The sequence below is a fragment of the Plectropomus leopardus genome, chromosome 17 (genome assembly GCF_008729295.1).
Source record: "Plectropomus leopardus isolate mb chromosome 17, YSFRI_Pleo_2.0, whole genome shotgun sequence".
NCBI classification, from domain to species: domain Eukaryota; kingdom Metazoa; phylum Chordata; class Actinopteri; order Perciformes; family Serranidae; genus Plectropomus; species Plectropomus leopardus.
The window spans coordinates 14,298,901-14,326,361 of record NC_056479.1 but is presented as its reverse complement, the minus strand read 5'-3'; the positions used below and the strand labels follow the sequence as shown (position 1 = coordinate 14,326,361).

The 27,461-nt window shown below is 41.7% G+C and overlaps 1 protein-coding gene across 1 annotated transcript in view; it reads right to left on the bottom strand.

Annotated features, from left to right (window-relative positions):
- Positions 1 to 26,848, bottom strand: part of sdk2a (sidekick cell adhesion molecule 2a) — a 49,845-nt gene extending 22,997 nt beyond the window's left edge. Inside the window, exons 1-18 of the mRNA XM_042505662.1 lie at positions 26,694 to 26,848; positions 24,006 to 24,112; positions 23,593 to 23,740; positions 20,287 to 20,420; positions 15,600 to 15,711; positions 14,996 to 15,186; positions 14,645 to 14,728; positions 14,316 to 14,510; positions 13,742 to 13,858; positions 13,277 to 13,444; positions 11,632 to 11,734; positions 10,311 to 10,487; positions 9,856 to 9,992; positions 8,182 to 8,329; positions 6,862 to 7,002; positions 6,318 to 6,499; positions 470 to 585; positions 35 to 230 (exon numbers count right to left, since the gene is read on the bottom strand). Of these exons, the coding sequence (XP_042361596.1) occupies positions 35 to 230; positions 470 to 585; positions 6,318 to 6,499; positions 6,862 to 7,002; positions 8,182 to 8,329; positions 9,856 to 9,992; positions 10,311 to 10,487; positions 11,632 to 11,734; positions 13,277 to 13,444; positions 13,742 to 13,858; positions 14,316 to 14,510; positions 14,645 to 14,728; positions 14,996 to 15,186; positions 15,600 to 15,711; positions 20,287 to 20,420; positions 23,593 to 23,740; positions 24,006 to 24,112; positions 26,694 to 26,830 (2,593 nt within the window). The 5' untranslated portion in view covers positions 26,831 to 26,848. The remainder of the gene's footprint in view (positions 1 to 34; positions 231 to 469; positions 586 to 6,317; positions 6,500 to 6,861; positions 7,003 to 8,181; positions 8,330 to 9,855; positions 9,993 to 10,310; positions 10,488 to 11,631; positions 11,735 to 13,276; positions 13,445 to 13,741; positions 13,859 to 14,315; positions 14,511 to 14,644; positions 14,729 to 14,995; positions 15,187 to 15,599; positions 15,712 to 20,286; positions 20,421 to 23,592; positions 23,741 to 24,005; positions 24,113 to 26,693) is intronic.
- Positions 26,849 to 27,461: the final 613 nt, after the last annotated feature.

Below are 27,461 nucleotides of genomic sequence, written 5' to 3'. Positions count from 1 at the left end.
AATGCTATATAATATCCTGAATGGGCAAACTTACTATCCTCATGGGTGCGTAAGCGCTGAGGCGGGCTGCGTGGGCCGTCTCCAGGGGTAGTGAAGCACAGTACTGATGAGTAGTATTCTGTGAACTTTTTCAGACCAGAGATGTAACCAACATGAACACTGTCTTGGAAGTTGGGTCGCACCGTCACCACAGTGACCTCGTTTGGACGACTGCCTTCCCACGCCAACAGCTGGAAATGAAGCGATAAGGGACGGGGTTTTAATATGCGCATTTTAGGCACACAACTGGTAGAATCAAGATTAAAACACAATTTAATGATATAAAAAGTTATATATTGTTCACACATTTCAAGTTTGTGATTCACTGAGGAAATTAAGCTTTCAGACACTGCAATGAGATTTTACCAACAGATTGCTCTTCTACCTCTGACCACTAGAGTGCACTAGTTGACAGAAAGGAGCCGCTCACCTTATATCCCTGGTTGATTCCATTGATAAACTGCGGGCTCGGGGCACTCCAGGTAAAACGCACCGTGGTGGAGTTGACAGCCTCGGCTTGTACATTTCCTGGTGGCACAGTGGGCACTGATCCAGAGGAGCGAGAAAAACCAGCGAGACAGAGAGATAGAGGAAGAGGAAGGGAGAAAAAGAGAGAATAGTGATGAGATAGGGAAGGGGGGGAAATGTACTGTAAAGAGGCACTTTCAGACCAGCCTCTTTTAGAGTGTGAAAACCAGGCTGAAGCATTTTTAAAAATTTTTTTGACTCATTTGGGGAGGTAAGAACATGCCAATCAAACCGGGTGTGAGAGCGGTTGCCTCAGGCGGCTTCCAGGTGAACCCTGCAGCAGTTTGTTTGATGTGAGCATGCGATTCTGATGTAACACTGTAAAACAGTCGGGGAATCAAACGTTAATGAAGCTGATTGGCCAGTATTGGTCCTCATATCCCCATGCTATCCTCGATTCCCTTTGAACGTATTTAAATGCACATCATGATCTGCTCTTGAGCCTTTAATGGAGTGAGTGACGGAAACATCCAATTAATGAGAGCTGAGCTAAACAACACAAGCGCCTTGTTCACTGTCGTTATTCACTGACAGTGACTTGGATGATGAAATTATTATTTATTTTTTCGCAGGGGAACAGACGAGGAAATAAAACAAAAAAACCTTCCTGTTTCAAAGTTTTGGTAATTAAACACTTTTAGCACAGTACAATTGTTTATTTGCAGACACATCAGACTCTGATTTGGGCTCATTAATCGATGGATTGATCAGGCATCACTCAAAGTAAGCACAAGTTTTCAAGGTTTTAACTATGATGTGTGCCATGAGGAAGTCATCATTTCCGAGGCATTTGAAATAGTTTTTAATCATCCTGCCAAAGGAAAATGACATGAATAGAAGCCCTATTTTTACAGGAACACACACACCTGCCCAGCATTCATAATACAAATGAACTGAGACGAATAAATACCTTTATGCATAAGAATTTGTATATGTAAAAATGAAGCAGAGAAGATCATCAAAAGCAAATCAGAAGTAACAACTTTTAAAAGAGACAAAAAATAAGTGAGGCACAATTACAATAATTTATAATATTTATATATTAGGGGGGTAATGCTACATTGATCTGGACTTATATACCAGTGCAATGATCAATGATCCAATATCAGTGATGCAAAGTGAAAACTATTAATACTTACTGTCATCTTTAAAAGGGAACACCACCTAAAGTAATGATTCAAATATGGGTTTTCAATGGCCTAGGAAAGTTCAGTCAATATTTGTGAACATGGACTGCTGCTCTTTCTCAAAGCCAGAAACTGGAGGAATAAGTCTCAAACTTGTGATGTTATCGAGTATTAAATCTGGAGCTGATTTACAGACAATGAATGGGAGCCTGATTTTTTGGTCCCACAGAGTGTTTTTATATATATATATATATATATATATATATATATATATATATATATATATATATACCACAGGAGTTTCATTTCATTGTTGTGTTCTCTGCTCTGAAACCTCTGAAAGCTCTGAAAATGTACCTTTTTACTCAGAACATTTCCCTTGGTGCTCTCATACCCCTTCTCTACCAATATGGAGTGGGTTCTTTTTCGGTTCCTGAACCTAATTTTGAACTTTTCAGAGCATTTCAACCAAAAATGAAGCTGGCTCCCAGCTGGAACCAAAAAACTGCAGGTTTTCCTTATCTTGAAGTGCAAACCGTGACAACATCAGTAGGTGTGTTATATAATACAGATCAGAAACAGAGGATGAAGAAGGCAACAAAGAAGTCAAGTGAGAAATCGCCAGACAAAAAAGAGCGTGCAGGGTCTCATTAATAGTTTGTGCTTGTTTTTTGGGATCTAACAAAAAAGTAACAGAAGAACAAAAGTTCACATTTAAACAATGCAGTCTGTGATTTTGCCTTTACTGTTTCCATTGTGCAATGCCCTGTGTTGATGATACACCCTTGATTAAAAAGGTTCTGCTCAAAACTGGTGGAAACAAGGTCTGGTTCTTGAGATAGTACCAAGGTTCCAACAATTTGGTGGAAAATGTATATTAGAGTTATCTATTACATCTTTCCTGATTCACTGTCTGTGGATCTGTTACAGACTTCATTCTCCATGACATCACAAAGTTGAGTATCAGCACTCTAATTTTTGGATTTGTGTGAAAGTTGTTCATTTTTACTAATATTTTTAGACTGTCTCCAACCATAGAAATGAAATGTATTAACTTTGAAAATGGGTGAAGTTTCCCTTTAAGATACACCTTTATTTTGAAATTCCCATGGCACCATTTCTGACTGAGCACTCCTCCTTCCTAAATATTCAAACAATACCAACTGTAGGCTCCTGAATTGACTGTAATGTCAGCAAATATTGTATTGTCGTACAAATGATCAATATGGTAGCGTCGCCCACAGCTCCACAGATTGCTGTTCAGTTCACTGTTTTGTGTTCTAAAACACAAATAGCACTTTTTGATACTGTAGTATTTGTGAGTTTATAGTTTACACCATCAGGAGTTGGCGGTTGTATTTCATCACTACTATTTTTTTAAAAGAACACTTCCCGTGTTAACTGTCAAAAAAAAAGGTTAACATCATCTAGAGCTGCGTCCTTTAGAAGTTTCCACAGTATAATGTTGTATCCTTATAAAACCTGTTATTTACAGCCCTGTTATATATAAAAATATAGTGAGTCATACAGAGAATAAGTATATGTGTGTGTTTTATGAGTGGTGTGGGGTTTCAGACTCCATGCATTCAGGCAAGTGTGTGAAATGCTGCTGCTTTCCTGTCTAGATGTTGCTCTCTCTGCAAGTTATTTCAGACATGCTCATGACAAAAAGTGATACAAATAAATGATGTTAAACTTGAAACCAAGATAACAAACTGATATGCAGCATCACAGACACCTGTAAGAACAGACAAAGCCAAAATATCTGCTGATTCACCCTCTCTAATGAATGCATCTGAGCAGGCAGTGGAACAGAATGGGACATGGAAACAATCCCAATTTTCTTATGAGTGCTCTTGAGAATATTTAGTGAGTCTGGTGTAGAGGATCTCTGTCCATGGAGTGGATTTAACATGACAGGGATTGGGAGATATGTGAGTGTGTTAAGCCTTTTGAAGCTTTATATACAAGTTAAAGGAATTTAAAAATCAAACTGGAAGCCAGCGCAGCATATCTAAACCAAGAAAGCGATATCCTCTTTCTTGTGTTTGTTCAAGTCGAGCGGCAGCAATTTGAACTCTGTGTAATCTATGAATTGACTTTTTAGGAAAGCCAGTAAAGAGAGCATTATTCAGTCTTCTTGTAATGAAAACATGGATTAACCTTTCAACACACTGATGCATTAGCTATAGCCTACTTTGGCTATACTTCTAGAAAAAAAGAGTCTTACATTCGGTGCCAAAGGTATAGTATAGATTTGGCTTGATGCAAGTTTACAGTGAAAAATGTAACTTTCATCCTCTGAAGACTTTGAATAGACAGGGGAAGGCATGGAACATAAGGTTCTGGAGTCACTGGGGTGTGACGGAAATATGTAGCTGTATGACACCGGGGAAAGTTCACAATGTGTGTTCTAATTATACTACTCAGCATGTAGAATGAGAAAAGAAGTCATCCGCAGCAGCTTCCTCTGGCAATATCAAAAGGTATGTCATGAGTCTGACGCACATCATCACCTGGTAAATTATGTACAGAATCAATTAAACGTGCGCTCTCAAAGAGGCCGGCCAAGGTCTCCAGGTGGACAATATGAACATTTTCTTTTTTGAAACCACACAAAAATAAGTGATAAAAGATGAAAGTGATCTAAAAACCCAAATTAAGACTTTGCTTTAAATTAAAATGAGCTATAGGCTCATGTTAGTTACAGTACTGCAGCATTATTGAGAAATTAGCTAAATAAAACACAGACAAAAAAATAAGCAGTGCTAAGAGGCAAATTAACACTTAAATGGTCTTGTCTTTTACATTTTAAAAGCCTTGCTGCTGCACTCTGTATTAAGTGCTGACAGCTGATTGAGACAGGAGTGAGGACAGTTGCCTCGGTCTTCTTAACAAAGTGTGTGAATCACCTCCTTCAAGGTTATAGCAAAGGATTTTAAAAAAGCGTGCTGTGGAGAAAACATGGCTCTGCTACTCTTCATTTGGTCGTTAAAAACAGATGATTGGATTAACCATCAGTCACAAGTTTTATGCTGCAGGCTTAACATTAGCCTAGGGACAAACATGATGAGGCTGCAGATGAATGGAATTTGTAGAACTAAATAAAGCCTCTGGTACTTAAAGCTGCAGGGAAAAAAATGAAATTCATAAACCAATGCCTGCAGAATCAGCTGCTTGGATTGCTGATAGGCTTACTTGGGCTATACATAGACTGTATAACATAAAGGATATGGTTAGAGCTACATCAGCCACTGGTTTGTGGACTGCCATTTTGAAGCCTCAAGTTTGGCATTTTGGCCGTTACAATTTTGATTTTTGGAGCCAGAAGTGGCCATATTTGGACATGTGGGAGGAGCTTTGAAGACGTAAGAATCATAAGCCCCTTTCCCACTGTACAAAAAACCCACTAACATCGGGATTTTGTATGTAATGGGAAAGGTTAAAATTAGCATTCACATCAAAAGTCAAATGAGTCTGCAGCGGTCATGGGTATTTATCTCTTCCAATCAGCAGTAATGGAAATACAACACCCCTTAACTAAAGAGCTGCAATGACGCACCACTACATAACACTGTCTGTCTCTGCGCAAGCAGTGCTTAAACATTGTTGCAAATTAGTCTGCACTGAGTTAGAAAAAGAGACTGAGTAGGGGGAAAAAGGAAAAAAGAAGTAACCATCATAAGATTTTCACTGGTCTCCATGCTGCTTTCTACTGTACCTTAATCTGTTTTCTGGCCTGTCCATGCTGTCAAACATGAGATACCAGTAAAAGAAACTGAAACGCTTACTCATCTGCTGCACACGGCTCTAGTCTGCAAAGTGAGGGGAGTCTATGGTAGTGTTACATCGGTATGAGATTTTCACGCTATGATAACTGTCTCAAAAAAACCCTGCAGTTTCACGGAATCAGAATGACCCTTACAGGATTGAAAGCAGAAGGGTTAGTTTTGTTAAATGTTTTATCATTATAGTAATAACAACAACAATAACAATAAAATAAATAACCCAGTCAATATAATTAAGACTTGAAACATTTTTTTTTTTATAGAAGTACGTGTAAAAAGTCTCCCTTTTGCTTTTTCTTCCCCCAATATCAAAGATTAGCAAATGTACATGGTATGATAATCGTCAACTTTCATATCACAGTATACCTTAAAACCGGTATATTGCTGCAACCCTCGTGCATACCCTATTATTAGTGTGTTTAAAAAAATCTGTTCATGTGCTAATTATTGTGGGAAGGGGTAAGACTGTCATGACGCCTCGAAGACAGTCTGTCACTCAATTGGCCGCAACCTTCATTATGCGTACCTTTAAGCCTTAATAAAACATCAACGAGTGAGTTCACCTCCCATACAGTCGTCATAAATAGAAAAATTAGCTATAGGGACCAAAACCTTTTTTTGTACCAGGCTGTAAACATGTTTATTTATGCTTTAAAATTGGGCATTTTAACATGGGTTTCTATGGTGACTGACTCGCTTCTGGAGCCAGCCTCATGAGGCCATTAGAGGAACTGCAGTTTTTGACAATTCCATGTTATAGCTTAATTTTTCAGCACTGGAGGTTGCCACTTGTGCATATGCAGTGTATGATGTTAAGTCCGTGTGTTGCCCTCACCCCCTTGCAGCGTCCATTCGGTGACTTTGTGGCTGTAAGTGCCCCGCCCTGCTCCATTATAGGCTGCCACCTCAATCTCATAGTTGGTCCAGATAATTAAGTCCTCCAGGAGCAGACTGGTCTGGTCTGGGTTGGTTATGTTTTTCATCTGACAATCTACTGGCAGCCCTGACAGACAGTACCTGGCAGCAGGGGGAATAATCGATAGACAGAGGGAGGAGGAAGGGACAGACAGACAGATATAAATATAGACATATTAGAACGCAGATTCACCAGAAAGAAAGAGAAGGAGCGAGGAAAGTAATGGAAAAGAAGCCACGCTGAACAGTTTTAAAATGGTAACAAAAAGAGAGAAGACAACAGATGAATGGAGGGGAAGGTATTTAATTGGCACCAATTATTCTATTGCAGCGGTGAGCGCGAATGAAGCGAAATGGAGAGGAAGAAAAAGAGCTGACATAACAGTTATTATCACATCTGAATGGCATTGGCCCAGACACCTATCCCCAGGAAGAAATAATGCATGCTGTCATGGTCTTCTTACCTGATGATGTAGCCCTGGAGTGGCCCATTCTGATGGCTCTCCGGGGGTGGCTGCCATTGGATCATGATGGACTGATTGGTGCGGCCACTTGCAATGACCGTCTGAGGGGGGGCACTGGGAGGCTCCTCAGGAAGAGTTAGTCTGCAGTGGTGAGGGAAGAGAAACGAAAAGAGAGAGGTGAAATAAGAGACAAAGAGCAAATCCATGCATTAATTATCATGAGTTTCTGCATATTTCTATCCCATTTCATCATAGACATCAAATCATAATAAAGCCGGCTTTTTGTATTTTTAAGAACACCATAAAGGAAAGTTGGGATACGTGTGACTGTGTCTTTGTCCAAAGCATATTCTCTACAATACTGTCCGCAGAGGGACATCTTGCTATGGCATGACAAGGATCAAAGAGGCCTTGGTGAAAATGGAGCAACACAATAGAGAGACCGTGCGAGTGAGAGAAAGATATAAAAGAACAAGAAAGAGAGATCCAGGCAGACTTTTCCCTTAAGCCAATTTAAGATGACATCTTGATTTCTTCCCAGTGCAGTGCTCTGGAGGAGATGAAGCAGAGTGTTTAGGATCAAAGAGGTGTGCCCGAGAGATGCCTCAGAAAAGCCCTGCACTCTCACTGACGCTCAGTCACCCTCCTGTGGTGCGCTCTTGTCTGGGCACATTCACACAGGAACTCTGTGAATGAGTGTGCGGTGAAAAAGGTGTGTGATGGGTAGTGATGGCTTTCGAGGGAGTTCCTTGCCGCAGGTATAAAAGCGGTAAATGGGTTGTGTTGATGCAGACAAGGTCGGGCAGTGGCATGTATAAGGTGAATCATGATGAGCTGAGAATGCGTGTGCACAAGCGTGGGGTGTGCCTGTATGACGATGACCGTTTCGTCTTGCTAATCAAGAGAATTCACTTGAGATTTGAGTCTGTGTGAAGCTTTGCCTCTTTCAAGCCTCCCTGTATTTTACTATGCAGTACGGCAAAGACAGTTAATAGGAGGGAGAGAGATGAAGCTGGGTCAGCACACCCATCAAGTCTTCACAAAGCGCAATTTCAGCTCATTCACAGTTTTATCTTGAAAAGGCCCGTCTCGAAGCTGGCTCGTCTCTCACTCACTCCCACAGGAGTGAAGACCAAAAAGTGGACTTACAGGAAATAATCATTTCTATTGAACTGGCAAGGCGAGGGAGGAGAACGTGCTGTTCCAGAGCTGTGAAAGCCCTGGAAAGTGCAACTCTGTTCTCACCAGCATACACATTAAGTTACACAGCAACATCTTTAATATCCTGGTAGATGTACAACAGCTCAGAGCAGTACCCACCGGTCAGTCTCTTTGCTAAACTGGCCTCTGCCCACGTCGTTGACGGCACACAGGCGGAACTGGTAGGAGCGTGCTGGGATGAGGCCACCAACAGTGACCCCTGTAGACTCTGGTTCAATGTTGGCCAGCAGCACCGTCCAAGGGGCATCTGAGACGCACACATAGACAGAGCTGTGAGTGATAGCGAATGAACAGTAAATGACCTTGTGTGAACATCCTCGAGAAAAAATCTCTTTAGCACCCGCAAATTTAAATTCATTGTTATTCCTGACTATTATTGCACACCATTGTTTCATTTTCAGTAATAATATTGCAGCTACTGATAAAAAACAAGTCATTTATTTTGTGTACACTCCCTCTAAATATCAGATTGAAATTCAATTATCCAAAAACCAGATCCCATCTGCATCCTCAGATTCATTCTCCTCTTAATGAGTTGTCATCTTCTCAGTAAGCCTGAGCTTCGATGAGAAATGGCTGAACGATTTACTCTCTCCGGGTGAGAGCATTCCCACTTCTTTGATTCTATCACGTGAGTGGAAGACAAGAGCATCGGGCTTCAACACAATTTGGTTCCCCCTGATCATTCGCAAGGAAGCGAACAGGTGAGACAATTGAGTTATACTGATTGCGGAGGGTAAGAGAGGATGCAACTGCCAATTTTCGGGACACAATGGAAATGAAATACAAGAGGGATAGCAAATGAGTGCTTCCAGGAGGGTAAAGCAACAATATTGCCTTCAAAATGACTTACAAGTTATAAATGCATTAGTTCTTCAACAGGAACCGTTAAAGAGATACTTTGTCGATTTCAACCAACTTTATATCATAACAATGTGGTTAGTATGTGTGAATGAATTGTGGCAATCTTCCCTTAATCTTACCAGTGCCCAGATCTTCTTGCTCACCTCTCAGTCTAAAACTATACAGTGCCGGTTAAATATAAACCAAGATTATTTTACTTTATTGTATCTTTCTCCCCTGTTTCCACACACATTTTAGTGAAGTGCTTAGCTGTAATACAAGAATATGTGAGCAGGAAGTGGATGCCATACTGTTACCTGTATTGTAAAAATGGTGGCTGAAAGACTGAGATCAAACAGTATAAGCAGTGCTGGTCAAATATAAATCAAGATTCTAACAGTGTATTAACTATTAATTTCTTAGAACATCTTTATAAACATATTTAAGTGTACTGTTTGGCCGTACCACAAGAACCAGTGATCAAGAAGTGGGCGCCGTACTGTTTCCTGTATTGTATAAACAAAAGGTGAAAAAACAAACAATAAAACTTCAAATATAATCAATATAAACCAAAATTACTGTGTTGCCTATTTCTTGCTTCCAGTATCTTCACAAATATATTTTGGTGCACAGTTTAACCGTAATTTGAGATTGTTATTAGCCGGCTGCCATATTGTTTCCTGTGTCAAAAGAACAATCTTGCATTATGTCACGTCAACAGGAGCATTTATTAGACTGGTGCTACACAGTGCATACTTGTAGTTATAGGTTTTCTATGTTTTTAGCAAAAGCGAATGCCACAGCCTTTTTCCTCTGTTTTCTCTGGTCATGTAGCACCAATTTCAAAAGTATTAGTGTCTTTCTACTGCATAGACAGCTCAGTTTCACACAAAGATCAGAAAATTTTAAAGATGAAACTGAACCACTCACTGTTTTCAGAAACCTCCAGAATGTAGCGTATCAGGGGGCTGTTGCCGTCGAAGGCCTGGGCCCATGTAAGGTTGATGGCCCTCTTCTCTGTGGAACTCAGAACTGCTATTGGGTTTTCTGGAGCATGGGGCAGTTGCCTGTGTGTGTGTGTGTGTGTGTGTGTGTGTGTGTGTGTGTGTGTGTGTGTGTGTGTGTGTGAGAGAGGGACAAAGTGATAAAGAGAAATAGAATCAGACAAGAGAGGCAGCAAATAATAGCATTAAACAGCCAGACCGAGAGCCTTGCATTGTAAATATTAGAGGGTTTGATGGATTGGAGAGGAGCGCAGCGATAAAGCACAACAGTGAGGAAAACATCCATCCATCATGTCCCGGTCAGACGTAAATAAGAGCAGGGAAAAAAAAAAATACAGACAGCGAGATAAGACAGGGGAGACATGAGGCAAATATTCAGACCTGACTCTGAGGTGGGCACTGCGGGAGTCGTTGCCACCTACTGAGGTCACCCTGCAGGTGTATGTTCCGATGTCACCCGACCACGTTTGGGAGATGTGCAGGGTCCCGTCGGGATCGAGCCTCAGGCGCGGGGACGTGCTCACGTCAATCAAAGAGCCACTCTTCTCCCACACGTACCTGGAGGTATGTACATAAGAGTAGTACACACACAATCATACTCTAACATGCTGCATCTCCAAGTGCTGTGATAGTAAATCTGCTTCTTTTGCACCAGTTCATACAGCAAAACAGAGAAGGCGCTGACACCAATGAAAAGTCTTCAGAGGCTGATGGGAAAGTGATTCCAATCTTAAAACCATCTCTCTCTGTCACACATACAGTAAAGAATATCTCCTCCATGCATTTCTCTCCTTGTCATATACCCAAGCGCACATATGGGCGTCCCCCTCACACACTCACATGCACATGCACACACCAGGAGCTCCTGTGATTAATTGCGACTGTTCGGGCTTTCCAGCTAATCTCCTCTGTGTTGCGTTTAATTAAAGGCGCTGTCTGAAGTTATTACTCTGTTTACATATTCATCTGTTTACCCCGCGATCTGATCAATGCCGCGGGCCCACAGGTGACAGGCACTCTAATCACTGGGCTCCACAGACATCATTTCACTCCCTCTGAGACAGATGCATGTGCACACACTCTATCATGATCAAAACTGTCTGAAGAGTGAGGAGAAGTGATGGACTAATTCCTCAATCAGACTCTAAGAGCTTCAAAATCTTCCCATAGGAGGTCGTATAAGGGTGGATAAACACTACAAGATCTCTCGCAGATTTCATAAACTAATTAGGCACAACACTGATACCAAAGCTTGTTTTCTAGAGTTGAGTTGCATCAAAAAATTGTGACAAAAACTATGAGAATTCTGACATTTATTACAATAACGTGATTAAAAAAGGGTAAGAAGTAACTTAACATACTAGCTTAAACATTGCATTGTAGCATAAGGCCCAGAGTTTTATATTTTACACACTTCACACACTCTGCACATTATACATATCTGTAATTATCAATATTTACATACTGGTGCTAACTGTCTCTTTTCATTACTGTATTTTTATTTTTTATTTTTACATACTTTGTGCTAGCACTTATTTGTACTTTGTATAATTCTATGCTTGGATAAGAACAGCTGTGACAAACCACAATTTCCCCCCCCCGAGGATCAATAAAGTTTTTCCTATCAAGTTTTTCTGATTCTAATTTCTGACTCTGAAATGTGAAAAATTTCCAAGATATCGCAAGGGGATGATGTCATTACCTCACTGTGACACTGGGGTCGTGGGTCACACCGCAGGTCATAACAGCCTTGGTCCCTTTGATGACACTCTGGTCTTGTGGCGGTTTAGTGATGCGGGTACGTGCTGCCAACACACACAGAGGTTGTTATTCAGAGACTGTTTGAACAGCGGATTGAGCAGAGCTTACTGGACTTGGTCTCATCTTTCACTCAATGTCTTTTGGAAACAGGGTGAATCATCAGCATATTTCTGATGGGGCGGAGTATTTCGCAAGGCTTCCGAGGACTGATAATGTGGATTTATGCACAGAAAATGACTATATGCGTGAGTCATTAGACTATATATTTAGAATATCTTGACAATGACCTCCAGCAACCAGGTACTCACTGCACTGCCAAGTAAAAAAATCTGTGGTATAAAAATAAAATATATCATTAAATTTTCCAGCTAGGGCTCTGAGTTTGTTTTCCACATGCATTGGACAAAATGAGGATACAGGGGTCTGCAGACAATGCAGGAAATACTGTTTTGTTCATAGGCCTTTCAAAACAAGCTGTTAGGCAACTTATTCAGAATGCCGCTGCTAGATTCCTGGCAAAAACATGGAAATATGACTACATGACTCCAGTTCTAAAATCTTTACACTGGCTATCTGTCACTCAGAGAATTGGTTTGAAAATCTTGCTGCTTATCTACAAATCACTGTGTGGCTCACAGCCCAAATTTATCTCTGACATGCTTGTAACGTATGAACCTTCTAGGACCCTAAGGACATCTGGGGTTGACCAGTTAGAACAAAACATGGTAAACCAGCATTTTGTTATCAAGCAGCACAAACCTAGAATAACCTCCCAGATGATGCAAGACAAGCCCAGACTGTAGCCACTTTTAAGTGAAAGCTAAAATTGTTCTTTTTCTTACACTTCCTACTCTATCCTGTAATGACTGCAAACACCTTAACACCTGGATCGACATCAGTTTTTCTTTGCTGCATTTAGATGCTTTTAATGAGCATTTAAATCCCCGAAACCTAAGAAAATTGGTTTGATTTCTTTCAAAAACATAGACAAAAACATATTAAGCACCTTGGCAAGATATGTCCTGCACACTGCAAAAGGACAAAAAAAAGTAAAGGATGAAAATGGAATGATCGGAAAATGAGCTGGATGGGATTATTAAATATGATTAAAAAAAGAAAAATATAAATAAAAATATAACTATATTTATAATTCTCTTAATTATTTATTCAAATTTATTTTACAGAAAAAAACATATTTTTTAGCCATTTTTTTGGTTTCTTTTTTTAAGCTTTTATGCACTTGTTTTCAGGTAGGTTTCTTGTAAGTTTTTACAAATTTCTTTTGTTTTTTTTAATATTTTTTTCCACAAATTTCCTGCTCATTTTTGGGCCATTTCTTGTGAAGCTGCTGATTGTCCTCTTCCCATGTTTTGAAAGAAATCAAGACAATTTGCATAGGTTTCAAAGGGCTAAACTTTACGTTTTATATATTTTCTCTTTACTCGTTTGTTGTAAATCTGTATCCATCATTATGTTTTATATTTTTTTGCTCCTTAAAGCACTGTGAATTGCCCTGTTCTCTGAAATTTGCGACACAATTAAAGCTGCCTTGCCTTGCCAGAGAGTCCAGTTTCAGATATGCTTACCCCAGACCACTAGATCAGCTGAAGCTTCATCAATTCCCCTGGAGTTGCTGGCCATGCAGGTGTAGGTACCAGCGTCAGAAAGGTGAGAGGGACTGATTAGCAGGCTGCCCGACTCCAGCAGAGTGAACCTGGGCAGCTGGACCGAGCCACTGGCCAAGACACGTTCACCTGCAGGGAAGGGTGGAAGTGATTGATGATATGGGATGGAGGACATGGGAAGAACAGGGGGGGAACGGGGAGAAACAGAGATTAGGGTATTGGAGAAATGTCAGAGAAAACAAACAAGAGGGAAAGCAGTGCAGCAAAAGTAAAGAAGTGGAGCTTGTTCAGAGAAAATGCATATTTTGAATTCTCTCCACAGTTGTCGTCTACTCTGTCAAGTCCAAATGTGCCATAATGAACCCCCCCCCTCTCCCTCACCACCCCCACCCCCACCTCGGAGCCACATGCTGTTAGCCCACGCACCTTTCTGCCAGGTGATGGCTGGCCGTGGGGCTCCTGAGGTCTCACAATGCAGAATGACTGACATGCTGTCAATCACGGCGCTGTCAGCGGGGCCAGCGGTGATGTTGGGAGCGATACCTGCGAGGGGAGGGGTCGGCCACACACACAGAGACACGCGCAAAAACAAAAATCAGGTGAGACAGAGGTGATAATGAGAGACATAAACAGCTTTCTCCCTAATAAAGCAGACGGCAGCAGCAAGCTTAATAGACTTGACAAAAAGGGCGGCTGTCAGGTCTCATTCTGAGGGACAGCTCTGAGAATCTGACAAGGCGCCGCCATCTCACTGCTTCTCCTGCACGTTCTCTGATTCAAAAATAGCCAATAATTGCCCAAGCATCCAAGGTGACAAATCTGTCAATGTGAAGAGATATATAGATAGATGGGGTGTAGGAGGCAAGACAGAGAGAGGGAGAAAAGAGGATTAGAGAGGAGAACAGAGGAGCGGATTTAAGAATAAAAAAAGGGAGGGAACAGAAAGGGGAAGATGAGCAGAATTAAGCAGACAGCTTTGAAATATTTTCAAGGGACATACTAGTAACAGCTAGGTAGGTGTTTGTCTGGATTTCTCCTGCGAGATTGCGGGCAAAGCACTGAAACATTCCTGTGTCATCTGGCAGGAGACCGTTGATCTGCAGGCTGCCTCCCACCAACACCCTGTACCTGGGGATCTTTACCGGGCTGATGGGCACTGCATCTTTATACCACACTATGTCTGGCTGCGGCGTTCCTGCAGAGGAAGGAGAGGATTAACTTTTTTTCCTTGTCACTGTGACCCTTTTGTTCTTTTATTCTGTTTTTTTTCTTATACTTTCTTGCTCTTTCACACATGCAACAACACACAGAAAAACAAACACCACTGACCTCGTGCCTGACAGGGGATATCCACCACCTTCTCCATCTCTGCACTGATGTGAGTCGGCGGCTCTTTTACAAACAGAGGATATTCTGTTTCAAAGAAGAAAAAGCATAAAACATTGCGGCATTAAAGCCTTTAAGAATGACTCGCAATCATCTGTGCTTTTTATCTTGACCCTTCTCTGGTAAACCAGCATTTGCAACACTTTCGTTAACAACATCAACTCAATTACTGAAGTATAAAATGGCGAAAAAATGTTCTCTCAACATGGGGGTTAGCGTGCTGATGCAATATTTGGATAATTTCGACGCTGTCTGCTTCATGAAATGTTAAAATGAAAGCTGGGGGTGATTTACCTAGAACATGCAGGAAGGCCCCGGCAGTGACTGAGGGGACGCTGCTGCTGCGGAGTGACGCCTCACACTCGTAGTAGCCGCTGTCACTGACCGCAGGCAAGCTGATGACCAACCGCCGGCCAAAATCTCGGATCCCTGTATTGACCACTACCCCGTCTTTCCTCCAAGTGATACTCATTTTGACGAGGGGTCTGGGGGAGAAAAAAAAGATGAAAAGGCGAAAAAGGCGAGCATGAGCTAGGGAGTGTAGTTTGGGTTTTTAATACAGATTTATATTCTGTTTCAAGGTTACAGAGCATTGAGGGAGCAATGGGATACATCTGTCATTCTGATTAAGTCTTTGAATTGGAGATAATAGTCAGAATTGAGGACTGAGATTGCGCAAGATACGGAGAACACAGTGAAGCCTTGAATCAAAGGGAAGAATGGAGAAGAGACGTACAAAACACTTTTCTATCATGTTCAAACAAAAGGTTTCAAGATTCATTTGAATCACAAAATATCAGATGTGGAGGTGAGAGAAGGGGGATGTGTTTTGATAATGTGTGTGTCTGTCGGCGTGTGCTTTTTATTTATCTGTCCCTCCGTGTGTGATAAAATTTACCTGGCATTAGCGACACACTCCATGACAGCCTCGTTTCTCCCCATGGTTACACTGGTGTTCTTGGGGGGGATGATGATGGAGGGGGCGATGGGGTCTGCAGGTCCTCCCACATCTATCACACACACAGAGAAACACAGACGCAGATAGAAGAAAATGAAAAAATCTATAAACTATATGCAGACTTCAGATTAAGCCTGCGAATGTGCCTGATGTAGCCAACTGAGCATGACTAGATCCCTACACAAAGACTGACACACAGTCTGTCACTGCCGCCAGCAGGTAGCCAGCATGCTATCAGCCAACTATTAACACCTCTGTCTTTACTTTAGATCCTTTTTCCAGTGCACACAGCATTTCCTGAGCACGGTGTTAGCCCAGGTGTTAGAAGCCATTATGTAGCATAATTGAGACAAACACAAAAGGCGATTAAATGCAGCACCATCACTCACGGGTTTCACGGAGCCTCCAGCCAACCATCGATTCACTGCCCTCAATCAGTGATCTCTCTCTGAATCTGATCTCATTTTCCCCTACCTCCCCAGAGTACGGGTATGGGCCTGTGCACTCGTATGTGTTTGAGTGATTGCGCGTTTACGGCGTATTTACGATGTGTGTACTGCGTGCGTGTGGTTTTGTCTACGTGTGAATTTTTTTTTTTTTTTTTTTCAGGGCTACCCCAGGTTAATGCGGCCTCTAATCAAGTTTTTATTATCATTATTGTTATTTTGCGCCACCTCATTGTAAATCACAGCCTTTCAAGGCCTGTTTCTGAGGGACCTCAGCAGAGTAATGACAAAGCTTCCTCTACAAACACTGCCTGAATGTAGGCGCAGCCCTCCTGATGGGTTATTACTGTTTGGCTCTGCTCCCCAGTTTGATTGCTTCGTTCAAGTCTCCATCTCCTAAGCTCTGCAGTTTGAAATTGTGATTTCAGTTGCATCATATTTTAAAAAAAACAAACCAATTTAATACAGTGTAGTGAGCAAGTTGTTTTGAAAATACAATTCATTTTTCAAAATTAGATTTAGTTTTTTGCTGGGCTCCCACATTAATATGCAAAATGCTACATACTGTAAAGCTGACATATAAAGGAGCAGCACGCAGGATTCAGTGGCATCTAGTGGTGACAACTGGAAATTGCAACCAGCTGAAACTTGTCCCATGTGCAGAGCGTGAACTCCTGGTTAGGATTCCTTCACTCTTCATTATATCATACTTCATTATATATTTTACTGGGAGCCAAATTATCCCCAGAGATCTACTCCTCGCCCATACAAATGAACCAAATGAAGTGGGTGATTAAACCCACTAAAAATACTTAATAAAGTATTTTTAAGTTACAAACCAGTGTTTCTCCAACAAAATTTGGTTTGTCACAGGCAGGCCAGTAGACCAGCAACTGCTAATATGTGCGCTCCTTTCTTCTCTGATAACTTAAGATCCAGAAGTTCAGGAGGTTTTTAATGGGAGCCGAATTGTTCACAGAGGTCTCTTCCTCTTTTATATAAACTTTATGATTTAAACTGGTAAAACACTGATCAAAACAGTTCAGTGTTAAAAATCTGTGTTTTTCCAATGCCGTTCGATTAGTCACAGAGGTTATGATGGCCGACGTTCCCTATGCAGATATAAACGGCTCATTCTATGGTAACAAAAACAGGACAATTCTTATTTTCAGGTGATTATACACTAAACAAAACATACTTATTATATAATATTCCATTTCAGTCAATACATCCCCCTAAACCCTATGTACCGGACCCTTAAAAGTAGTGCTTTTAGCTGATTCAGATACTATTAACTCTAATTGTACAGCTTCAAGAAGCAGGGAAGGAAAAGAAGAACAAAGTTAGATGTAGCTGCTGCTGACATTTTGCTGGCACATTCAAAGAATGCATTTAACATTTCAAAAATAAGACTCATGAATTAACCTCACAGCATACCTGAGCACAGATTGTAAGGATAATTCCTTACGATAGCACAGAGTGTATAAAGCAGGTAAGTGGGGGACCGTGACCTTTAAATGCATTGCATGTTTGTCAGACAAAAAACTCAAATTGGGTTTGGAAGTGAAAAGTCTAGACAGGGAGGGAGAGGCAAAGAAATGTGAGATGTGATGTGTTTAATTCAAAATAAAATATTTGAAGGCAGATGATTAACACATTGATTGGTTGGTAAATAGATCAATTTTGCAGCTTACTGAAATGTTTTCAAATTCTTCAAGAACTCCTGTTTAATGAGTTTTATCATGGTTGTACAAGAATCTTGAGGGTATTGTTAACATTGTTATGAATTAGCGCAGTGAAGACTGATCAATCTACGTAGAACAGCTAGTTGTAACGTCATAGAAGAAGTCACAAAATTGAAAAAGAAAGAAACTAAACAGGCTGCAAAGATTCACCAAAGTCCAACTGATTTATGAGGAGAAATCTAAACCACTATGGCCAGAAGTTATTGGCTAAAATGTAAGATTCCGGTCATTTGTCTGATGTAATTTTTGCCTCTTAATTAACAGGTGAGATTATGTAGAAAGTTTGATTGGTGTGGGTCTTATAGTCTCTGAGCTTGTGGTACATAGAGTTTTGAAGTGGAGAAGAAGCAGAGAGAGAGGAGGAGGAGAGGAAGTGATTGATGGAAGGGAGGAAAGAGGAAGAATTGTATCAGCACTTCTACCAAGAGAAGCAAGAGATGAGGAATAAGCAAAGTGGTTAGGAAGGTCATGAATTAGTAGTGGTATAAACAGAGCATAATATACAATATAAACTATTCATGATTCATTGATGTGAAATGTTGATGCAGTCGTGTTAAAGCTGTAAAAAAACGTGATGGGTGCTACTCTTGTGTGAAATTGTCCCCTTCAAATAGAGTGCCAATATTACACTTTAATATCTATTTAAAGTTTATCAAATGTGTAACAGATTTGTGTAATTACACACACTACACAAGTTTGTTAAATTAAGTTAAATCCCGTAATATTTGGCTGAGAACGTTGCATCATGTTTGCCAATGACACAATGAAAACTGGGAATCCATTAGATTAGTCAAATAACTCATTTTATTTTCCAGAAGACATGATTGGTTCCTTGGCAGAGAATAATTAATGTATTGCAGTTCATAAACTCTCAGTGTCGAGAATACCTCAAGTGTGTAATCTTCTAATTAAATGGGAAAAGTAAACAACTCGGTGACCTGCATAGCAAATTCTTGCTATAATGTCACCACATTGTTTACATCTGTCTGTGTCCAAAAAACAATTGTTAACCCAAGTCAACTGGAGTGAATTTGGCATTTAAATAAGAAAACGAAACGCAAAATGTCTGCCCACTGTGGGTATTAGCGGATGTCAGCTTGCTTTTTTACTATAACACTCGGCTCTGTCTCATTTGTATGCTCCCTTTGGAACAGCACGCTCCCTTCGCTGCATATTTTTCCGTCTTTTACTCCACAGGATTGCTAAAATGAACAAATGCAGCTGTAAAAAACCTTATTGACTTTCAGATGCAAAATACGGTTGTGTGATCCGCAAGGTCAGATTCGGTGATATTCCGTGATATCTGGTCCCCACAGATTGCTGTGTCATGCGTATTGAGCACTGAATTACAAACACTGTATTAACGATATGATGAGCAGATGCTGGAGTGAGCAAGAAGCTGATATTAAAAATTGTGCGGCTCCGCATGTGAGCAGGTCAAAATCCTCACATGACAGTTGAACCCCCTCCATTAGATAAATAATACAACTCAAGACAGATTCTGTGATATCTTTTATCAAAGGTTGTATTACAGGTGGAATAAAAGATCAGCATAAATATTATCTTCAGAGCCAGATAGAAAATACATTTAGCGGCTCCTAAAGTTGGTCATAGTGAGTGGAGGAAGGCTGATTTTGTCTAGATGAAAGTATGTGGGAGAATCTGTGCGACTTTGTTCAGATGAAAGAAGGTGAAAGTAGGTGGGAGAATAGTGAAGCGTGAGGTTCAGTTACACTCTAATGATTTGACATGTAGCACGCCTGCATGAGCAATGCCGAACTTTATTTGAAGTTGTGAGTGTTTATAAGTGAGGCCATCCTTCTAACCTGATGTGTGTGTTTATGTGTGTGTGTGTGTGTGTGTGTGTGTGTGTGTGTGTGTGTGTGTGTAGGTTTAATCATTCCCTGTTCGCTCAGTGTCATTTTCATAAATCTGCTTTTTGTGAGGAGCGATTAAACTGAAGGTCCGCTTTACGGGGGCCTGTACATCCAGCTAGTCAGCGAGGTGCTGCTGCTGCTGCTGCTGGAGCTCCACCTTAACACACAACTCATGACCGTAATTCACTGCCTGAGCCAGAGGTTAGAGGAGGACTGCAGGACAAGAGGACAACTATTCTGGATAATGGGTATGATTATGTCTGTCAGAGAGAGTAGAGGAAGAAATGGCAGAAAGGTGTGATATGATGAAAGGGCACGCCAGTAGAGGGCGCTATCTCTGTTTCTATTGTCTCGGGCTGAGCCACCTGTTGTGTAGCTGCTGTGTTGTAGGTGATAAATAATAAGAGGAAAATTTTTTTTAAACTTTTTTTTTTTATCTGCAACAACCTGTTAAGGCAATCTGCTGATGACACATCTCTGCGAGTGAGGTGTGTATCTCTGAGTGGGCGAGGAAGCCTGTTGCTTGAATGGATGCATGTGCAGCTGCATGTGTACTTACTCTCCACTGTGAGCGTGATGGGCTGACTGGTTTTGTTCTCTCCATTCTTGTCGTTAACCGCCTGGGCATAGTAACGTCCCGCATCAGGGGCCACAGTGGACAGGATGACAAGTGTGTTGTCCAGGGTGATGGCACTAGCAGTAAACATTCATGCCCACATTAGTTACGCATAGTTTTAAAGGGACACTTCACCTGAAAAAAATACCATTTGTACATCAATTAGTCATGCTACTTTACCTTTAATTCATGAAAAAAACTGAAGACAAACTCCACGGAAAATGGCAAACATTGATTTACTGAATGACTTAAGTCCATGCATATCAAAACATCCATTTACAAACTCTTGCAATACCCCAATTAAAATTCTCTGCCCGAGTCTGACTGGACCCAACCAGGAATACCACATTTGGGCCAGACCAGGCTTTAATTTCTCATTCTTGCACCTCGACTTGAATTGGGTTGGGTTCTTGCCAATTCACCATTTACTTTTATTTTTTAGTGGACTGATTCAAGAGGGAAAGAGTGAAAGTGACAGGAAAGTGATGGAACAACGCAGCAATATAGAGGAGAACCAGGTGAGAGAGAGTGCATACGAGAGAAAGAGGGACAGGAAACAAGAGAAAGAGAGAGAGAAAGGTGACGTGGTTGGCAGTATTTCCGGGGTAGCAGGGCGGTAATCCTCAGGATGCAACATCACCAGGCATGCACACTCAACACATCTAGTGGTGTAAGCTGAACTTCTGAACCTGTTGTGCATTAGACAACAGACTATTGATTTAAGAAAAGAAGAAGTGGCGCTAGGAAACACCAAACATCTTAGCTGGAAATCAATGTTTTAATATTCAAAAAAAAAAAAAAAACATATTTATTTTAGTTTTTAATCGGGACCGGGCCCAAACCAGCCCCCGTGGGTCAGGTTCAAGTAGGGTCAGGCCTGATTTTTTTCCCTGAATCAATGTGTTTGCCATTTTCTGTTGAAGCATGCAGGAAAAACCAAAATTTCTACACAAATTCAAGGTAACACAGCATGACTAACAATACATATGGTCACTTTGCAGGTAAAGTATTCCTTTGAGGACATTGCATTGCCTAACACTCATTCATGACACTCACACAACGTCAACCTTACTCCAATAAACACACAAATGGCTTCAGGCAGCACTGAATGTAGTCAAATCAAATTGAGGTCACCGATTTGGCTCCCAATTAATCGACATCCCCTGTTGACGAGTGTGCATTACAAAATTTGTCCCCAAACACCACTAACACATACACACACATTAACAAGCGCACAGACACACTCGTATCATTAAACAAGTGAGTAGTTGTTTCTCAGAGTCAATAAATCCTGAGGGTAAACTGACACACACACACACACACACACACACACACACACACACACACACAAACTCATAAATTATGTCTGAAAAGAGGCACACAAAAACAATTTTATGAGCACTTCCATCTACAAGGTACCACAGTGCCTTAAAAGAAAAGTTCAGAATGTCTCTCGTTATTTTTATACTCACTGTTTCTGCAGTAGTTGGGTATAAAGTACAAAGTAACTGTAGTTTCAATCGCTGTGTGAACCCAGAGGGTTAAGATAACTGAGGCTGGTCTTATGATATACTTAATATACCCAGACAAATTAATTGGCCCTACAACAGCTTTGAACGACTGATTTACTTAGATGTCTTCATATTTGAAGTATATTTGTAAGATGTAAGCTACAGTCAAAGAAGTCCATATTTGTGCAACCTGCCCCAGCGAATACAGATGAGATAATTGCAACAGACAGAAACTAAAAGAGTAAGTCCCTAATTTAGCAATAAACACTGATCTCTTTCTTTTAATGCTGTAAACTCAATATAATATGTTGTTTTAGCATCATGTTTGCTCAGCTGATCTGCTGAGTGTCTTTTGGGCTTAGAATGGATTTTTGATTTGTCCCACATTAATTGCATTTATAGTAATTAGTGTATGCTTTGCAGGATACAAGAAAATGGATACATAATAGCAACCGGCCTGAAAAATACCAAGCTATTTCTTTAAAATCTTTTTTGTGCCCATAGAATGGCTGAATGTTGTTTAGGCTGATGGGCTCAAACGTTTGAGAGGAGCCCATTAAATGAGAGCTGACGCTAAGCATGCGGCCAGATTAGGCTCTCCGTATCTGCCAGCATCTGCCTGATCGGCGCAGGATAAACAGACACACTCCTGGACAATTAGGAGCCGTGGCTCTCACCGAGTCAACAGACACTCGCACACACACACAAACATATATACACACACGCCTGTGAATATCAATGTGGCCTGACACAAAGCGAGCAAACAAGCGGTAAATGCGGAGTGTCCTGTCAGTGGCTCTCATTGTCACAGAGCAAAAGCTTCACTGCTCCAGTTCTGATAAGAGACAGCCGCATAGTAACCGGCTCCGCAATAGGTCGAAACATTCATGGAAGGGGTTGAGATTTTTCTTGCAGTTTACCCTCTTTGCTTGTGCTGCGATTTTTGGAGCCCCGCAGGCACACGCACCAATCCGTCCTTCGAGCGAGAGCAAGCTCGAGGTAAGAGTCTTCATGTCAGCTACAACATGGTAGAACTTGCTGCTGAATAATACATAAAGGAGGTGGTTTCTGAGGAGTTGCCTTCCTCAATTTGTATAGATGGCAAAATTAATCTCAGGTGATTATCTTCACAGTGTCTCTTCAAGAAAATTGCATATCAGAGCAGGCACAAAAAAAGCCGCCACGCTCCAAGCATAGCCCTTACAGACATACAGTAACCCACAGAACTCCCACTGTGCACACTCGGCCTCACACAGATTCTTACCACAGGCACAAATGCAAACACACACACATGCTCCCACACACAAATCCACCCAGGGGTGAGTGCTGTCAGTCAAACATATCATCAATTGAGGCCTTTTGTCCAATTTTGTCTAATTGGTTCCCCTGCTGCCTGCTCTATCTCTACCCTTCAATCATTCCGCCTGCAAAGTCAATAGGGGCAATATAATAACCCGCTTTATCATTGAGAGGTGATTCAATGATGAACACAGGGCCAACATTCCTTCATCAACTACTCTGCTCAACTTCGCTCATGGTGTGTGTGTGTGGGGGGGGGTGGGAGAAAATCTCTGTGCAGTATTGAACTTTGTGGAGTTCTCTAAAGTGAAAGATATTCTGCCTTATTCTGCCTCAGCAGCTTCACCAACAACTTGCAAACGAGTGCTCAACACACGCAAGAAACCCACAAGTCACACACACTCTCTTACTCAAACCAAATAAACCAAGGTGGGCTTACATGCGGCTGCTGGAGGGAATCTTACGCCCATCTCTGAACCAGGTGATCTGCGGCCTGGGGAAGCTGTGTATCCGCGGTGCGTGGATGAGAGCGCCGTCACCCTGCGATACAGTTTGAGACCTTTCACCTTCCACAAAACCGCCCATATCTGGTGGGCAAAACCAGAAAAGTGTGAGAAGTGGAGACAAAGAAAGTGAGCAAAAGAGGAAAATTGATACTAGAAGAGAAAATGTTGGAAATATATGCCAGCAAGATGAAAAAGAAGAATTGTCATTATTACCACATTATGTACCTTATTCAAAAGCTAAGCTCCTTTGCTCAGAGTGACTCATCCACATACTGTGCCTGACAAGCCTTGAACAAAAACTGTGTCCTTCCCTTACTCTGTCAGATGTATGGAAAGAAGCACTTACAGGCGACCTGCACTTCAGTGCTGCACTGCATTATAGCACCCACTCGATTTCTTACAATGCAGCGGTAGTGGCCAGCGTGCGATCGGTCCAGCGAGGGGATCAGGTACCTAATGGGCACACACAACGCAAAGTGCCATTAGTCATCATCAGGATGACAGACAGAGACATTTGTCATCTTGGCGCTTTTATCCCCCACACTCATGATGCTAAATTAATCGAGATGTTTCATTGGGCACCTGAAACACATCTTAAATGGCATTCCACTTAACCATGAGACACAGATGTTGTAAATCAGGGATATAACAGAGCGGCTTAGAAGTGTGATTAAGTGCTGATGTTCAGATGGGCAGGAGATGGTAAGTTAAAGAAGGCAGAATATACTCTTAAAAGGCTTCTTTGTTGATCAACCAGCTTTATGTCATAACTATGTGGGTGGTATGTATAGATAAACTGTGGTAAACTTTCCTCCATTTTACCAGCACCCAGATCTCCCTGCTTGTCTTTCTTGCTGGCTCTTGGACTGTTGACAACAGATTCTACTTTCACATGTTCATCGGATGGCCAACATTGACACAAAGAGTACAAAAGCATATAGAGAAAGAGCACGCGTCTCTTTCTGTCAAACAATCTGATTAAATACCAGCGACCTGATCTCCCAGGCCGATGCCTACAGATGACACTAGTTCTGGGGCTGATATTCGAAAAACGGCACAGCTCTACCTGCTGAGTGGCTCACTTCTGGCTTAGTGCATTGCTAACATGAATGTGAGTAAAATGATACAATTGTGCAGCTCTTATAGACAGATGACTCTTTCACAATGTAAGTTCATGGAGAGAAGTCTTTTTGGGCCCCATGGCATTGCATCAAAGACTCCAAAGTTGTAATTCCACTTTTGACCACCATGAAAAACAGTTTTCAAAGCCTGGCACTGTTGCTGGGAGCTTGGTTGGAGGACAAACATAAACTTGAATGGGAATAAAATGATTCAACTGGTGGCTCTTCTAGACTTTCCAAATGTTATCCAAACAAGTAGATCAGATTCTAATAGTGGAACCAGTTATTTTGAAGAGGTTTTAACACTCAAAAAAATGTCTCTTTTGACATGAAAGTCAACAAGTCTGTTAAGTTTGGCCACTACAAAAACTGGCTTCAATGTCTGGTGCACTTCCCAAGGGCTTGGCATTATATGTCCCACCAGCGGTAGCAGTTGGTCAGGTGCTGTGCAGTGCATTCTGGTAGTTGCATGATTTCTACATCTTAAGCGAAAGCAAAAGCCTCCTCCTGCATAGACAGCCCAAGTTTTACAAAAAGACCATCTTTTCAGCAGTGAACTACTTCTTTAAGGCCATTAGGGAGCGAACAGCAAAGAGAGTTTCTGACTGGCATGACTCACAAAACCTGCTGTTATCCTGTTGCTTCAGTCAGTTAAATCAAATCATACGTGCACCTCTCACCTGTTCGTCCTGGGCAGCCATAACTCTGTCTCTCCTGTGATGTGCATTCATGTTAAATGATGTGTGCGAAATGCTAGGTAGATAACCCCAGAGCTGAGGCCCCTTTAATTGGTTTGCTACAGCCACTTAGGAGTGTGGAGTCCGCCCCTGCCATGTTTCCCCCTGCACTGCAATTCAGGGTAGGGTTGGTGAGGAGGGGGGGGGGGGTCTGATTAAATGGATTCCAGTTCTCCTTTGATCAGGGCTGGTGAAGAATAACAAGCAGAGGGCTGGCCTGCAAAGCAGACCCAGAGACTAAGCCACGTGAGAGCACAGCCAAATACTGAGGAAAGACAGGGGAAGAAAAAGAAGATGAGCGGAGAGAGGATGTGAGAGAGGGAGTGAGAAAGCGAAGGGAAAGTGTGTGTGTGTGTGTGTGTGTGTGTGTGTGTGTGTGTGTGTGGAGGAGGGGGTGTAGCCAGTGATAGCAATCAGTAAATGCCACCTGAGAGAGTCTGTCCATGTCTCGGGGACTAGACAGACTGGGAGTAGAGAGTGAAGAAAACAAGGCTAGAATTAGATAGAAACTGACTCTAACTGTGGACTGCAACAGTGACTCGTGGACAGACACGCGGGCATGCAAGCAATACAGTACATGGACAAATGGGCACACTGACGCGCACACACACACACATGCAGAGGTCTTGTTAGCACAGGCTGGAGCTTTCTCTGGCCACACTCTGTGCTGTTAGTAGAATTCTTCAGTATTGTGTTTAGAGGCTGAAGTATAAGTGTTATAAAAAAAAAAGAAAATGCCCAGAAGAACTCCACGGTCAGTGAAACAGCATCTTACTGCTGACAGAGCAAAGTAGCCCACCCACACTGCACAATCTGATAAGGAATATGCATTGTTAGATTCTGTTGCAGCGATGATAGTTTGAACAAACAGCAAGAGGGAGAAAAGAAGAGTTATCTGCTCAAACCATCTCTGCATGTTGAATACAGTGTGAGATACAAATCGGGATAAATCTGACAATCCCCTGAACACAAGATGCTATGTCTCAGGGGAGACATGTAGCCAAATCAGGCCTGAATAAATCCATAGAAATGAGTCTGGAATATGAATAAAAATGAGCAATTGAGCTATTAGTTACAATTAAATGCCGCTAAAATGTCCTCGTGTAGTAAGCTAATTATAGTGAATGAATAAGAAAATGATAATTGAGTGAGCTCAGGCAAGGGTGCATCTCTCACCTGTATTCCAAGGAGAAACGTGTGAGCTCGGTGCCGTTATAGATCCATTTGAACTCCAGGGGCCAGCTGCCCTCTGCCATGCAGGTTAGAACCAGGCGGTTCCCCTCCAGGTGCACCTGGGTCTGAGGAGGCTCCATCTTGAAATAAGGTGGGACATCATCTACTGGCAGGAAAAAGAAAAGAAAAGTGAGTGATATATAAAGACATATAGGAAAAGACAGATAAGAGTCAGAGAGTTGGCAAAAAAAAAAAAGCCAGTGATTTGGTGATTCAGTAACCCCTGCAAGCAGACACACAACACAATTTCAGCAATTCACAGGAAATGAGGGCTCAGAACAAGCTATTTCCATTTTTCTTCTGCACTGATTGGGAACTTGAAGGTCAACGGGAAAGCCTGCCAAAAAGCACATGAAATAAGTTGTTACTGCAAAAGCAGCTTACTCTTTTATTTCAAACTGAAATGCGCTGGCAACGAGGTAGAGGAGCAATTTGTGCAGCAGAGGAAGTGTAAATGAACTCTTCCATACCTCTAGATCAGTAAAAAGAGGATGGGGAGAGACGGGGAGGGAGATGGAGAGAGGAGGGATGGGGGAATAGACAGAAAGCAGATGGAGAAAAATACAGCAGAGATTGTACACACACACACACACACACACACACACACACACACGCGCGCACACATAGAATACAAGTAGGAGGAAGAGAGAGTGCAAAACTAGGAAGCCATGGGGGGTGGGGGTGGTAGGAGCTGCTTTAGAAAACACAAAG